Source organism: Panthera tigris, chromosome A3, assembly GCF_018350195.1.
Source record: "Panthera tigris isolate Pti1 chromosome A3, P.tigris_Pti1_mat1.1, whole genome shotgun sequence".
Lineage (NCBI taxonomy): Eukaryota > Metazoa > Chordata > Mammalia > Carnivora > Felidae > Panthera > Panthera tigris.
In genome coordinates, this window is record NC_056662.1 from 61,951,541 (window position 1) to 61,964,464 (window position 12,924).

At 53.5% G+C, this 12,924-nt stretch overlaps 1 protein-coding gene across 10 annotated transcripts in view; it reads left to right on the forward strand.

Moving 5' to 3' along the window:
• FAM178B (family with sequence similarity 178 member B) overlaps nucleotides 1–12,924 on the forward strand; it is a 114,564-nt gene that overhangs the window by 88,088 nt on the left and 13,552 nt on the right. For 7 of the 10 annotated variants that reach the window (XM_042981242.1, XM_042981244.1, XM_042981249.1 and 4 more), the window contains 3 exons: nucleotides 1,368–1,455; nucleotides 8,591–8,716; nucleotides 10,151–10,213. In XM_042981242.1, the coding sequence (XP_042837176.1) occupies nucleotides 1,368–1,455; nucleotides 8,591–8,716; nucleotides 10,151–10,213 (277 nt within the window). The remainder of the gene's footprint in view (nucleotides 1–1,367; nucleotides 1,456–8,590; nucleotides 8,717–10,150; nucleotides 10,214–12,924) is intronic. The other 3 variants (XM_042981245.1, XM_007097819.2, XM_042981250.1) reach the window with 1 other exon arrangement.

A 12,924-nucleotide genomic window follows, 5' to 3' on the forward strand; every position in this document is an offset into this window, starting at 1 on the left:
GTGGGGGTCCCTCCAACAGTGCTGTTACCTGAGGGCATTTCTCCTCTAAGGAGCTGGTTCTAACCCAAGTGTTTTCCTTCGTGTTCCTTATATTCCCTCTAGCTTCAGGACCTCTCATCTGCTTCCTCTGATGGTGGCTCTCTGCAGGAACTGGGGACTGTGGCCACATCAAGGTCCATGCCAGGGGCTGACATCTGCTGCCCATGGGGAGCCACAATGTATGGAGGTGCAAGAAAGATGGGAGCCTCGTGGTAGAAATGGGCTGTGGCATGGAGCATGGGCAGAGGAGGGACCCCAGACCCCTCTTCCCATCACTCCTTCCAGCCTCTTCGGCCGCTACCACCCCAGCCCCATCCTCTGGTCTCCACACCCCTTTGCTCTTCCCTTTTGCTCCTTCCAGCCCTCAAGGACTCATGAAAATCAGAGCCCTGAACATTAGCATCTGAAATCCCCATCAGAGGTCTTCACTCCAAAAGATGGCAGATACTAGCCCCATCCCGAGTGAATTGGTTAAGACTGTTCAGTGCTAGACTGCTCCAGCCCAAACTGACTGGAGCCAAAGGCACTTCACTGGCTCACATGACCCACTGACCTACCGATTGGTCCAGGGGCTGGGGGCTTCAGGCACAGCAGGCTCTGGGTGTGGTCAGAACTCTGTCCCTGTCCTCTGTCTCTGCTTGATTCATCATCCAGGCTCTCACACAAGGAGGCAGGATGGTCACCAGCAGGTGTAGGATTACCTCCTGTCAGATCAGTGGCCCTGCTGGAAAGACACACACACTCCTGATAATTCCAAACAGGGCACCGAGGCTACCTCTCAGTGACTCAGTCACTCAGATTCTGATGGGCCAGGCCTGGCTCATGTGCCCACCCTGGGAGCACCCTGGGTGGGAGCAGGTTCTCCAAAGGAAAGCCACTGGATGCTGGGTAAAAAAAAAAAAAGAAAAAAAAAATTTAGCCCCACTCTCTATTACCCTACATGGTCTAAAAGATTCAAACACTGCAAAGGACAGAAAAGGCAAAGGTCTGTGCAAAAGCAGCTGAACATTGCCCATCTCTGTGTATCCACAGAGAAGTATAGATATTCAGAGAGAAAGACCAACTAAGAAGAAAAACCACTGTGCCAGCATCTGAAATTAAAGTGACTCTAATTTTTTTACTTTTGCTTATTTTTAAACCTTCCCATCATGTTTTATTGCTTCTAAAATAAATAATGTTATAAACCAAAAGAGTAAGCCAAAGTACTCCAGACAACATGGCTCTCCCATGCTCACCACTCGGAGGGCATCCTGCCCCCTCATGGACTTCAAGCCCACCTGCTCTCACAGTGTCCCGCCACTCAGTCCCTCTTACTCCTTCCCTCACAGGCAGCTTCGAAGCCAGCTCAGCCTTGTGGTCATTGCCCGGATGCTAGACCAGCAAGAGACGCTCCCTCTCTGGCAAGAGAAGGCCCAGGTGAGTCTTGGCCTCAGCCGGGCAGCATCCACTGGGCCCAGGAAGCCTGTGGGTGAGCAAAGGGCTCTCCCCAAGGCCTGCCTGCTCCTGAGGCTTTTCTCAAAGGTTGGGGTCCTCAGGCCAGGAGAGCCAAGTTGAGTTTGAATTTTTCACTCATACCCTTGCATTCAACAATTACTATTTTGTATGCCTCCTGTGTACTAGGCACTAAGGATAGAGCAGTGGGCTGGGAGCGTGTGTTACTTTTTTTTTTGTAAAATACTCATGACATAAAGTTTACCATTTTAATGTTTGGGGTTTTATTTTGTTTTGTTTTTGTTTACCATCATGACAGTTTTAAGTGTAGAGTTCAACCATTCAGCGGCTCTAAGTACATTTGAGACATCGTGCAGCTATCACTGCCTTCCACCTCCAGAAATTTTTTTTATCCTCCTAAATAGAAACTCCATACCCATTAAACACTAATTCCCATTGCCTCCTCCCCCGGCCCCTGCTTATATTACTTTTTATATGTGGAAAAAAACAGTGAAGGTGAAAACAAACACTACACACTTAAAACTACTCACTCCTAGTGCCTCTCCCTTTCCAGTGTTAGGCATTCTTGGAACAGCAAGAGAAGCACAGCTTTGTCTTCTTTCCCCATTCCCCTTCTCTCCAGAAAGCTCTGACCACAGCCTCTGTGCAGCTTGGGGCCCTGGGGGTGGGGGCGGGCAGCATGGGTCACAGCCAGCCCAAGGATGGGAGTCTGAGCATGCTCTCTCCCTACCTCCTAGAAGCTCTGTGGGATCCCAGAATAGGCGCTGGGTACAGCCGAACCCTCTGGCTCAGCAACACAAGACGGGCAAGGCAGTCCCTGTGAAGGGCTGTGTGTCTCTATTCATAGAGGTGTACAAGGCAAGCCCGCGTAACCTTTTGCCCAGAGTGCTGAGAGAATGTTCCAGCACATCCTGGGGCAGCCTGGACAATATAGCTGAGTCTGCAATGCCATGATTGTAGGGCGGGAGCTCAGAAAGCTGACTGGTTGGGTTGGCTTTTCAGAGTGGGCTCGGCCTGGCTTCTGCCCCAGCTGCCCCCTTTGCCATAAATACTTTCCCCCTAGGACTTAGCATGGCTGGAACTTCTTGTCATGCCAGTTCCTGCTAAAACATCACCTCCACCTGGAAGCCCTTCCTGACCACCCAATCTGAAGTGCCCTGGCACCATCACCCTGTTTAAAATTTTATTTGTATTTGCCTGTTTTAAATTTTATTTATATTTACCTGTTTTTATTTGTATTTACCTTCTGACAGTGTCTTATTTATTTGTTCAGGGTCTGTGTTCACACACACACAGACCCCAACACCAGCTCCTTGAATGCAAGGATCAAATGCTTTCAGCTCACCACTGCCTGTTGGCGCCTGGCACACTTGTGGAGGTTCTCAAGGCACACTTATGGAGTGAACACGAGCCTGAGGTTGAGTTCCTGGAGTGTGCAAGAGGAAGTTCCCTTTCTCTGGAGACCTGGGGAGGGGTGGGTGGGCGAGTGGCCTGCACTGGGGTCACTTCACACAGGGAAAAGCCTGATGACAGAGCATCTCTGTGAAGGAGGAGGAACCAATCAGTGTCTCAGGGGTGCCAAGCGGTTAGGAGTAGGGGCAGGCAGAGATGCAGCAGGCAGACAAGACCCGAGTGGTCCCAGAGGGCTCTGGAGGGCAGTGGGGGGGTGGTCACCAGGGCCCAAGGAAAACAGAGCCCAAGGAAAACAGTGTCAGCAGAGCAGACGGGAAAGGCCAGAGCATCAAGATCAGGAAAGGCAAGATGGCTGTGGGTGGAGGGGCATAGCCACCCCCCTGCAGTGTTTGAAAAGACCAGAAAGACAAAGGGTGGTTCAAGCATCAGAGTCAATTTAAGGCTTGGGCTTTGTTTTTGTTGTGTTTTTTATTGGCTAGAGCCTGTGTGTGGGAGAGTGAGGAGAGCATGATGGGGACCAAAGAGCTGGGAGGGGAAGTGCTATGGATTATCTGGCCGGGCAGGCCCTTCGAGGGAGGCAGTAAATGGCTCCTCAGGGCGGGGATGTACCCCCACACACCAGGGGAGAACTGGCCTGGGAGCCCCTAGCTGCTCGCCAGGGCCCACCAGGGACCAAGCCAGACTCAGCCCTGCCCAGCTCCAAGCCTTTCCAACCATACCAGTCACCCACATGCCCCCCTCCCCCGTGTGCTATCTGTACAGGAGACCCTAGCTGAGGATCACCTCTGTGCCAGGCTCTGTGCCAGGCTCCACACCAGGAACCACCCTCAGAAGAGAGGGTGTGAGCAAGGTGGGCTGAGGGCACAGTGACTAAGTGTGCCTGAGGGCAGTGAAGTGGCTTCCAGAGAAGGTGTCCTGAGCCAGGTCTTAGAGGCTGAGTCAGTGCTTGTGTTCCAGAGAGGAGGGTCTGCAGGCAGGCACCAGCCTCCTGGCGGCTCAGCTCCAGGAGAGGAAGGACCAGCTGGGGCCTGCCCGAGGCCCTCCCCGTGTGTTTCCCCCATCTCTGCTGCAGGCCTGGGGTTGCCACGTGGGCCTCCCAGGTCTTCAGGCTGCAGGCACTCCCCTTTCCAGTCTGGCCTGTCAGACGGATCCTTGCCTTCAAAGGGCCACCTTGGCCCCACAGCCGCCCACATCAAACCCGCACGCCCCCTTTCCCAACTTCTCCTCCATGTGGCCTGTCTGTGCTGCCTGTTTTTCTCTGCCCTCCTCGCAGGCCGACCCTGCGCTCTCTGCTTGCAGCTGTGTGCCCTGGCCCTCCTTCCTTTCCATCACACCCCAACCAAAACAGTGGTAGCTAACATGGTGCACAACCCTGGCCGCATCCCAGGTGCTGTTCTCAGAGCTTACCTCTCATAGGAGTCCCAAGCAGTAATGGCTGTTACCATCAGATGTTTTTCACAGATGGGGAAACTGAGGCAGGTGTGGTTAGGAAACTTCTCTGGGTTATACAGCGGGAAAGCCTTGGAGCTAGGATTTGACTCCAGAGTCCTTGTTCTTGACTACTGCAGCATGCTGTCTCCACTTCTCCAGCCCCTTCCTCAGCTCTCATTGTGGTGACAAACCAGACCACACCTGCCACTTCATGCTGAAGATGCCCTGCTGGTCCCCTGAGCTTTATTCCTAAGTGGCAGATAGGAGGACAAGGGCTGTCCCTTCTACTTCCTTCATTGATGTATACATGTTTGATAAACCTTATCAGTAGATTGACTATGAAGGGGAATCTAAGGGTTGAGAATTGACTCCTCTAGGAGAGGATCTGGGGTGAATGCCTGGGCAGAGGCCTCTCAGGGCACTGCTGGGAAGGAGGAGCCCATGACCCCTGGATGGCTTGGCTCTCTGTCTCTGGCTGCAGTCTGAAGCCCTAGAAACAGGAGCTGAAGAACTGAATTGGAGGGATGGGACTTCTGTAGGTGGTCAGGATGCAACACCCCCAAAACTTGTATTTTCCAGGAGAGCCTCGAAGTCAGGCCTGCTGCCTGTTGTCCCTGCGAGTCCTGGGACTATCCCAGAAACAGCAGGGTTTTGTCCACATTCACCAGTGTGCTCCAGACACTGCTCAGGGCACTGAAGATACAGCCCTGAACAGAACCTAGTCCCTCCCTTGTGAAACTCATGGTCCCGGGGGAGATGGACACAGGCATCAAGAAATAAGTAAATATTTGGCATACCAGATGGTGATAAGGGCTCTGGAGAAAAATAAAGCCAGATAAAGAGGAGAGGGAATGTTGAGAGATGGGGATATTTGTGCACAGAACTGAAGTCAAGCAGGTTTCTTGGGGGAAGAGCATTCCACACAGGGAACAGCAAGTACAGAGGCCCTGGGGTAGGCAGAGTTCTCTTAGGTTGGAGGAAAAACAGAAACCATTGTGGCTGGAGCAAAGGATCAAGGACAGAGTAGTAGAAGTGGGGTAAGTGGGGATTCAATCCACCAGAGCCTCGGGGCCATGGTAGAGGCTTTGACTTTGATGCTGAAGTGGAGAGCCATTGGAAGGTTTTGATAAGAGAAACAGAATCTGATTTATTAAATATGTTGAAAGGCTACTGCGTTGAGCATAGGTGATTGCAGTAATCCTGGTAAGAGATGATGGTGGTTTGGCCTGGGGAGATAGTGTTGTAGGTGGTGAGAAGTGGTAGGACTCTAGGTGTAATTCCCAGGTACAGCCAGTGGGATGCGAGATGTGAGAGAAAGGAGACCAGGAGGGCTCCAGGATCTAGACAACTGGCAGGTTGAGGAAGCCCTTTACCGAGATAGGCAAGACACAGGTAGAACAGGTTTGGGGCCAAGTCAGGAGTTTGCTGCTTATCCCAGGCCATCTCTTGCAACACAGTCAACCTCTTTTGTCAAACCACGTCTTCCACTTTGGGGTCTGGAAAACATGGGCTTTAAGTGGCCAAAATGGAGGAGGTGCACAACCTGCATCTCCTATGGAGAAGCTGGCTGCAGCCCCAACCTGCCCTTCACTCATTCGTTTGTTTAATGAATGCTAATGAAACACACACCAGGTGCCAGGTGCTGTGCTAGATTGTGGGGACACTGCAGTGAACAAAACCTGCCCTAGGAGGCCTTACCTTCTAGTGGGGGGGGGGGGGCAGGTAATAAACACAATAAACAAGTAAATTATGTAACGTGTTAGGAGGTGGTAAATGTGATCGGAATCGTAAGTAGTTCAGGGCGAGGGGATTGGCAGGTGTGGGTGGTGTAGGTGGCAGCGTAGACAGGGAACTGGGGCTGCAAGGGAGACAGGGGCAGCTGTGTGTGTCTGGTCAGAAGGCCCAGTCAGAGCACAGGCTGCAGGGAGCAGCAGGGCCACCTGAGCCTCACAGACACTTAAGATCCTGGCCTTCTCCACGGGGCAGATAGAAGCACTGCTGGGGTCTGAGCACAGGAGTGACCAGCCATGTGGACAATTGCCCCGCTGGAACTCCTCTTCTCCTCCTGCCAGGCAGACTGACAAGACCAGTGGAGGCCCGCCTTCTTGGGTGATCATTTGCCTCTTGCCTGGAGGTGTCTGTCCTAATGGGCTGAGTGTTTGCAAAGACAGCTTCCAGCGGTGGGGGTGAGGTGGGGAGGCGCAATGTCAGGTCCCGGCCCTGCTGAGATGCACACGGTCCAAATATGCCCTTATCCCTGAGAGGGGTGTGGCTGCCAGAGCTGGAAACAAAAGAGAGTAAGCAATCAGAAGGCCACAGCTTGTGCGCTGAGCAGGGTGAAGCCATTTTCACGGAGAGGAAAACATAGGAGACACGGAGCTGCAGTTGTGTGCCCTGCCCACCCCCAGCTTCTGTAGCAGGGAGGGCCCTGGGGTGAGGCTGCCTGCCTGAGGACTGCTTCTGGGGGCGTGGGCTGCAGAGCCTGGCCCCTGTGCTTGCACAGCTGTGATCCCAGAGCAGGCAGGGCCCTTTTGGAAACTATCCCTAGCCTTGCAAGGCCTGAGCAAGACAGCACAGCTCTGGTTTTGGTGAAGCTCCAGATGGTGCCTCTCTTTCACCCAGAACCTTCTCTCTCTCTCTCTCTCTCTCTCTCTCTCTCTCTCTCTCTCTCCCTCTCTCCCTCTCTCCCTCTCTCCCTCTCTCCCTCTCTCCCTCTCTCTCTCTCTCTCTCTCCCTCTCTCCCTCTCTCCCTCTCTCTCTCTCTCTCCCTCCCTCTCTCCCTCCCTCTCTCTCTCTCTCTCTCCCTCCCTCCTCCCTCCCTCCCTCCCTCCCTCTTTCTCTCTCTCTCTCTCTCTCTCTCTCTTCCCCTCTCTCTCTCTCTCTCTCCCTCTCTCTCTCTCTCTGCCTCCTCATCTCCCTTCCTAAAGGGATGTGACACTAGGCCAAGAAGGCCTGGCCCCCTTCCAGGAGCCAAGGCCTCGGGCCTGTCTCCTAGCCCTCAGCCCAGCTGCTCTTGTGGACTGTCTGAGCCTGTGGCCGGCTGAGGTGCTGAGCAGGTGTCTGCGGGTGAGTCAGGGGGAGGAAGCCAGGTGTGCCGGGCAAGGCTGGGCTAGAGCAGGGAACTGGGTGAGGGGCTCGGGCCTAAGTCCTTTTGGCCAGCCTACACTTGCTACATCTGAAAAGATGGTGCCTCTGTGAATTCCCCTGGCGTTGCTTCTTTGATCAGCAGCCCCCTTTCCCAGAGAGGCCAGGGCTCAGAAACTGCCTGCTGTTTGCCCTGGCCACAAGTTAGCTCCACGGCAGCTGGATGGTCCTTGCTAAGGCTGAGCCCAGGCTGCCCAAAGCAGGTGCAGGGCCTGGGTCAGGAGTGGCTTACTGCAGACACCTGGACTCTTGCAGGCCCTGTTCCTGGGAGGGGTGGGGGCACTCCCATTTGTTCAGAGAGGGAGGTGCAGTTTTCATGGGTGGTGGGGTGGCTGGCAAATTAAGTGACATATCAAGCAAATGCAGCACGTGGACCTTGTGGGGAATCCCCACTCCAAAAGCCCAACTGGTGAGGACATCTTTGAGACAATCAGAGAAAACTGAACATGGTGTTAGCCCACATAAGGAATTCTTGGTAATTTTTTGTTGGGCAGGAGAACGATACTGTGACCATGCTGGGGAGAGAAATCCTTATCCTTTTCGGTTTAGAAGCTCTTTATGGGTAAAATGATACAATGTTTGGATTTGCTTTAAAATTCCCTGGAAGGAAAAGGGTGGGGGCGGAGAAACAGGGGCAGGCAGAATGATGTAGAGCGAGCGCAGTCATTAGAGGGGGCGGCGGGAGGTTCACAGCCTCTGCTCCTCCGTAAGCCTCTCCAATCCGCACAGCAAGTTCAGTGAAGAGAGAGACGCAAGAGAGGCCTGACCAGCAGCTCAGGGTGGGAAGGATCTTGCCCTCTTTGCTGGCCTTGGTTCTTCCAGCCCCGAGTGCTTACTCCAGGGAAGTGGATCAAACACACCAACCTACAGAGATCTTAGTGCACTCCTTTAAGGGAAGGCTCAGCCTGTGTTAGGCACCATGTGCATGCATGGCCCTCCTGTGGTTGTCTCCATTTTGTCTGGCTCCAAGAGGCCACACAGCATGTCAGTAAGAGGTGAATCCAGGTCATGGAAGCTGGTGGTCTGGCTCCAGAGCCCACGCTCTGACCTGCTAGTGCCAGCCAAGTGTCCCAAGCACCCAATGTGTGACGGCCTCTCTTCTCCTCCCTAGCTGTCTTTGCTCAGCCAGCTTCTGAGCCTCATGAGGCCATCATCCCTCAGACAGTACCTGGGCTCTGAAACCTTGCCACCCTGCCAGGAGCAACAGCCAAAGACCAATGCTGAACTAGACCACAAGGTGAGCACCAGCACCTGCCTACCTCAGCCCAGGCACCACACAGCCTGGTAATGAGGAAGGCAGGGCTGTCCACACTGCAAGCCTATAGGGCCTTATTGCTGCCAGTCCTCCTAAAACCCCAAGGCCTTTAAAATTCTAGCAAGCGCCTCCCTCTGGTGAGAGGAGGTGCTCATCATCCCTGCATAGCCTGTAATTAGGGCCCTTGCCCGTGCCCCTCACAGAGGCTCAGTGGGGCGCTCCATGCACAGGCACTCTGGCCCTCTGGCCCTGCTTCTGGGTTTTGCTGCATTCTTTATAGTCCCATGTGCATTTGCTAGCACATGCATTTGCTAGCAGTGCATTTGTGGAGTGCCCTGTAGTCCTACAGCATAGTTTAAAGAGGATGCAAGGGCTGAAATAATGCTGGTGAGGAAAGCGGGGCTGGGAGGGAATGTCCAGATGTGACAGGCATTCTGTGTTCCTAGGGCAGAGCTGGGTACCTCCTCCCTGTTTTTCCCTGTGGTTGCCCCTGAGGCTGAGTCCTTGGCCTTTCCCCAGTTCTTCCTAATTGACTTTCTAGACATTGTTCAGCTTTCCCAAAAGCCATGCATTGGTGGGAGTCTGGGGCAAAGAGGTACCCCAGAGTCTTCAGGTTGTGGTGTTTGGAATAATGAGGCCTGTGGACCCTTGGGGTGAATGTCAGGCAGGGACAGTGGTATAGGGGTATAGGGGCTTCAGAGTGGGAGCCCCAAGTCTGACTCTGGGAGGTGGGGAGAGTGGGGGTTGTGTGGATCTCAGTGAGCTCCCCTATCCTTGGGGCCTCGAGGATGAAGAGTAGAGATAGAGATCTTCCTAATTTAGGAAAGTGGTAATTCCAAAAGCTCACTCGGAGGTTGGATGTTGATCCAGAAGTCCACCCTTTGGGCATTGCTCTGCAAATCAGATAAATGAATTAATTTACTTAATGAACACAAATGAACCATTAAGAAGATATGATAATCCCAGGTGTATGCGCCTCTTCTGGAACATGTAGGTAAGGTTATCTTTTAGCTGTGCCTAATATTAGTGCATTTATGAGACTGCTGCCTGCCTCCCAGGAGAATGTGAGCTGTGTGTATGCCCTGTTCTCTTTCCCCATCTATTTCCTGAGAAATGTGCTGGTTGTGGAGACTGTGTTTGGATGTTCCAGGGCTTCTAGAAAGGAGGTGGGGTCAGCCCATAGGCGGGAAGGGTCTGTCTGAGCAGGACACAAGTGGGCAGGACGCAGGCTGGGTTAGGGGAAGGAAAAAGGAGAGAGGAAGAAGAGGGAGTGGTAGCAGAAAAGAAAAGGCTTATATCTGATCTGCCCAGTGAGGAGTGTGTGCTTCAGACACTTTGGAGCCCACTCCTGTGACCTCACCCAGCAGAGTTGGGACTACCAAGCCAGAGGCTTCCACTTGGCTCCTTGCTTTTCAGAGCCCATCTGGCAGCAAATGTCTGTTCAACAACCAGGGAAGAAGAGGAGGAAGCGGGCTGAGGGTATCCTTTATTTTGAGTACTGTTCTCATGCATATAAAGGAAACTGTGTCCCCCTTGTCAGCTGCCATATTGGAAATGACCTGTTTGACCTGGAAACATGGAGGGGACAGTATGTCTCATCAGGGTGCCCCAAAAGGGTAGGGTTAGAGTGTTGGCCCAGCCCAGGGCAGTGAAGGGGGCACATGGGTCCAAGGGCAAGTGAAGGAGACACATGAGGCCAACGCAGGTCTCCAAGGCCTTTGCTGCAGCTTGAACCCACCTAGGATTGATCCCAGCCTGGAGCAGAGGAGGGAAAGGGCACTGGGCTGGGAAGGGGAGGAGGTGGGGCTGGTTCGGGGACGCGGGTCTGCACAGAAATGGGAAGAGTTCTGTCCTCCTGGGCAGGTGCCGTGCTGACCACGAGGGGCCTGGTGGGGCAGGTGCCAGGCTCCCACAGCCCAGCCCTACTCCCACCTTGGCCAACTGACTCCTCATTAGGCCCAAGCATGTTTCATCTTCAAAGGTGATCAGGCTACTCACCAGCCAAAAAGAGCAGTGGCGTCACCAGCCCTATTTTACAGGGAGTGGTGGTCTGTGCCTGGGCTGAGCCTTTCATCCCTAGAGCTCAAAGTCTTTGACTTCCTTCTGTCCAAGCATAGTGGGGAAACTAAGGCCAGAGTGAGCTTGGCCCCAGGCAACCTGACCTGGAGGAAAGGGCTTTCCTAACCCTTGGGGCTGCAGTGCTGAGCCCCATCCCCCCAGGCCTTGCTCACCCTGTCTGGAAGATTTCCTGTGAGAGGCTGGGGTGACTGCCCTCCTCCAGCCCTCCAGATAAACACTTCTGCCAGGCTCCCCTCCCCCTGTTCTCCCCATCTCCTCCTTTGCAGCGGGAACGAAGGAGGGGGTGGGTGTTTGGCCCAGTCTCCTCCCTCTCCTAGGAAGCTCCCAGCCTTCTTCCCCTCCCTGCCCTGTCCTCCAGTGGCTGGCTGGGAGAGCTGCTGACTGGTGCCCCAGGGCTTGACTTTCTCTCCTCACTGATCCTGTGGCTTTGCAGTTGACCCTTTACTTGTTGATCTCCCCAGCTAGACCATGAGCACAGCCAGGGCTTCTCGGCATGGCATATTTGGCACTAAATGAGTGAATGAATTAACGAATGAATGCAACATGAGTTCCTCTCCCCCTCCCTGAACTCTATTCTACCACCCCATTATGGCCATCCACCCTCCTGCCCTGCTTCTCGAAACCTCCCTCCCTCTGCATGCCCTCTGACCAGCCTCTGCTTGTCAGCCGCCTTGTCTCTTAAAGTCCTTGTTTCATTAAGGCCACAAGGGTTTATAGCCTGCACTTCTCTTGTCGGAGGTCCTTGACTTCAGAAGTGTTACCTGCTTATGAGAGAACCAATCAGGGCACATTGTTCGTAATTATAAGCTAGTGAGATTCCTGCCTGGGAAAGCTAGCCACCAAGAACAACAAAAAGCAGCAACATGGTCCTGCTGCAACCCTTCAGGGAGGCTGGAGGGGAGGCCACGGGAGGGCTTCTGCCCTGGCTGTTTGTCCTAGCTGGGTCAGGGCACAAAGTGTCCTAGCAAATCATGGCAGAGCTTGTGTGGAATATAAGATTCTGAAAAAAAGGAAGAAAGGATTCTGCTTCCTAACAAGATGATTAGAACACTTCCAGCCTTTTAAAGTGCTCTTGATAAAGGGATTGCTTGGCCCCTTGGTGGTTATTAGTGGCCCTGTGCTCACCTGGTTTGAGCGGGTCTCTCCCAGAGGAGAATAAACATCTAGGCCAGAGTGAGGCATGGGGGTCTGAGACAGCCCCTCAAGAGGCAGTGGCATTCAGATGAGAGAGGTGGAAAGGATGTTTTAATGCAGGAACCAGCTCCAGAGAGTTGGCCTCCCAGTGCCTCCATTTGGTCCTTGGATACCAGTTCAGTAAGAGACCAGCACCCCTCCCCCCATACCCCAGGCCCCTGTGGGTGAGGCTGTCCTTCTGACTGCTCTGCAGACAAACATGTGACTGGATGCAATTTGCTGCTGTCCCCTCAAAGTGACCCACTCAGCCTTCTAACCCAGAACCAGGAGTTTCCTTTTAGCTGACTTGCATGGACCATTTTGGGCCAGATTTTGTCTACTTGCATTCTGCCCAACCTCAGAATGTTGGCCTGTTCACGTTTATTGAGATTATTGATGTTTTGGTCTTGTTAGACCTGCCATTGTATGTTCTGTTTCTATTTACCATACTTTCTTGTTGTTTCTTGCTCTCCCCCCCCCCCTTCCTCCACCTCTCCCCTGGCCCTTTGCTATAGTGAAGGAATTTTTGTTGTTCCATTCTTCCCCTGGAGTTTTGGAAGGTCTACAGAACCAGAATCCTTATAGTGGGTAATAAGTTTTTCCCCAGTTTGGTTCAATTTGGGAACTTTGAGGAAGTTAACTGTCATTGTGTGAGAAGAAAACAGAGGTTCACAAAGAGGGAAGTCCCAGGTTGGGGCTGCATTGAGGCACCAGAAACTGGGTTCCTTTCTCCTCGTCCTCCTGGGCATGTTCTCCATGGAGCCTGATGAGTGTCCTCGTGGGGCAGGCAGTGCAGGGCCCACTGAGGGCTCTGCATCTGTGATGGTCCCCATCTCCCCCAGGGGCTGGGGGGCAGCTGCAGGAGGCCCCACCACCCAAAGCAAGCCTGAGGACTTCAGGTGGCTCCGGTCAGCTTCCTCACCACGCACACCGCTTGC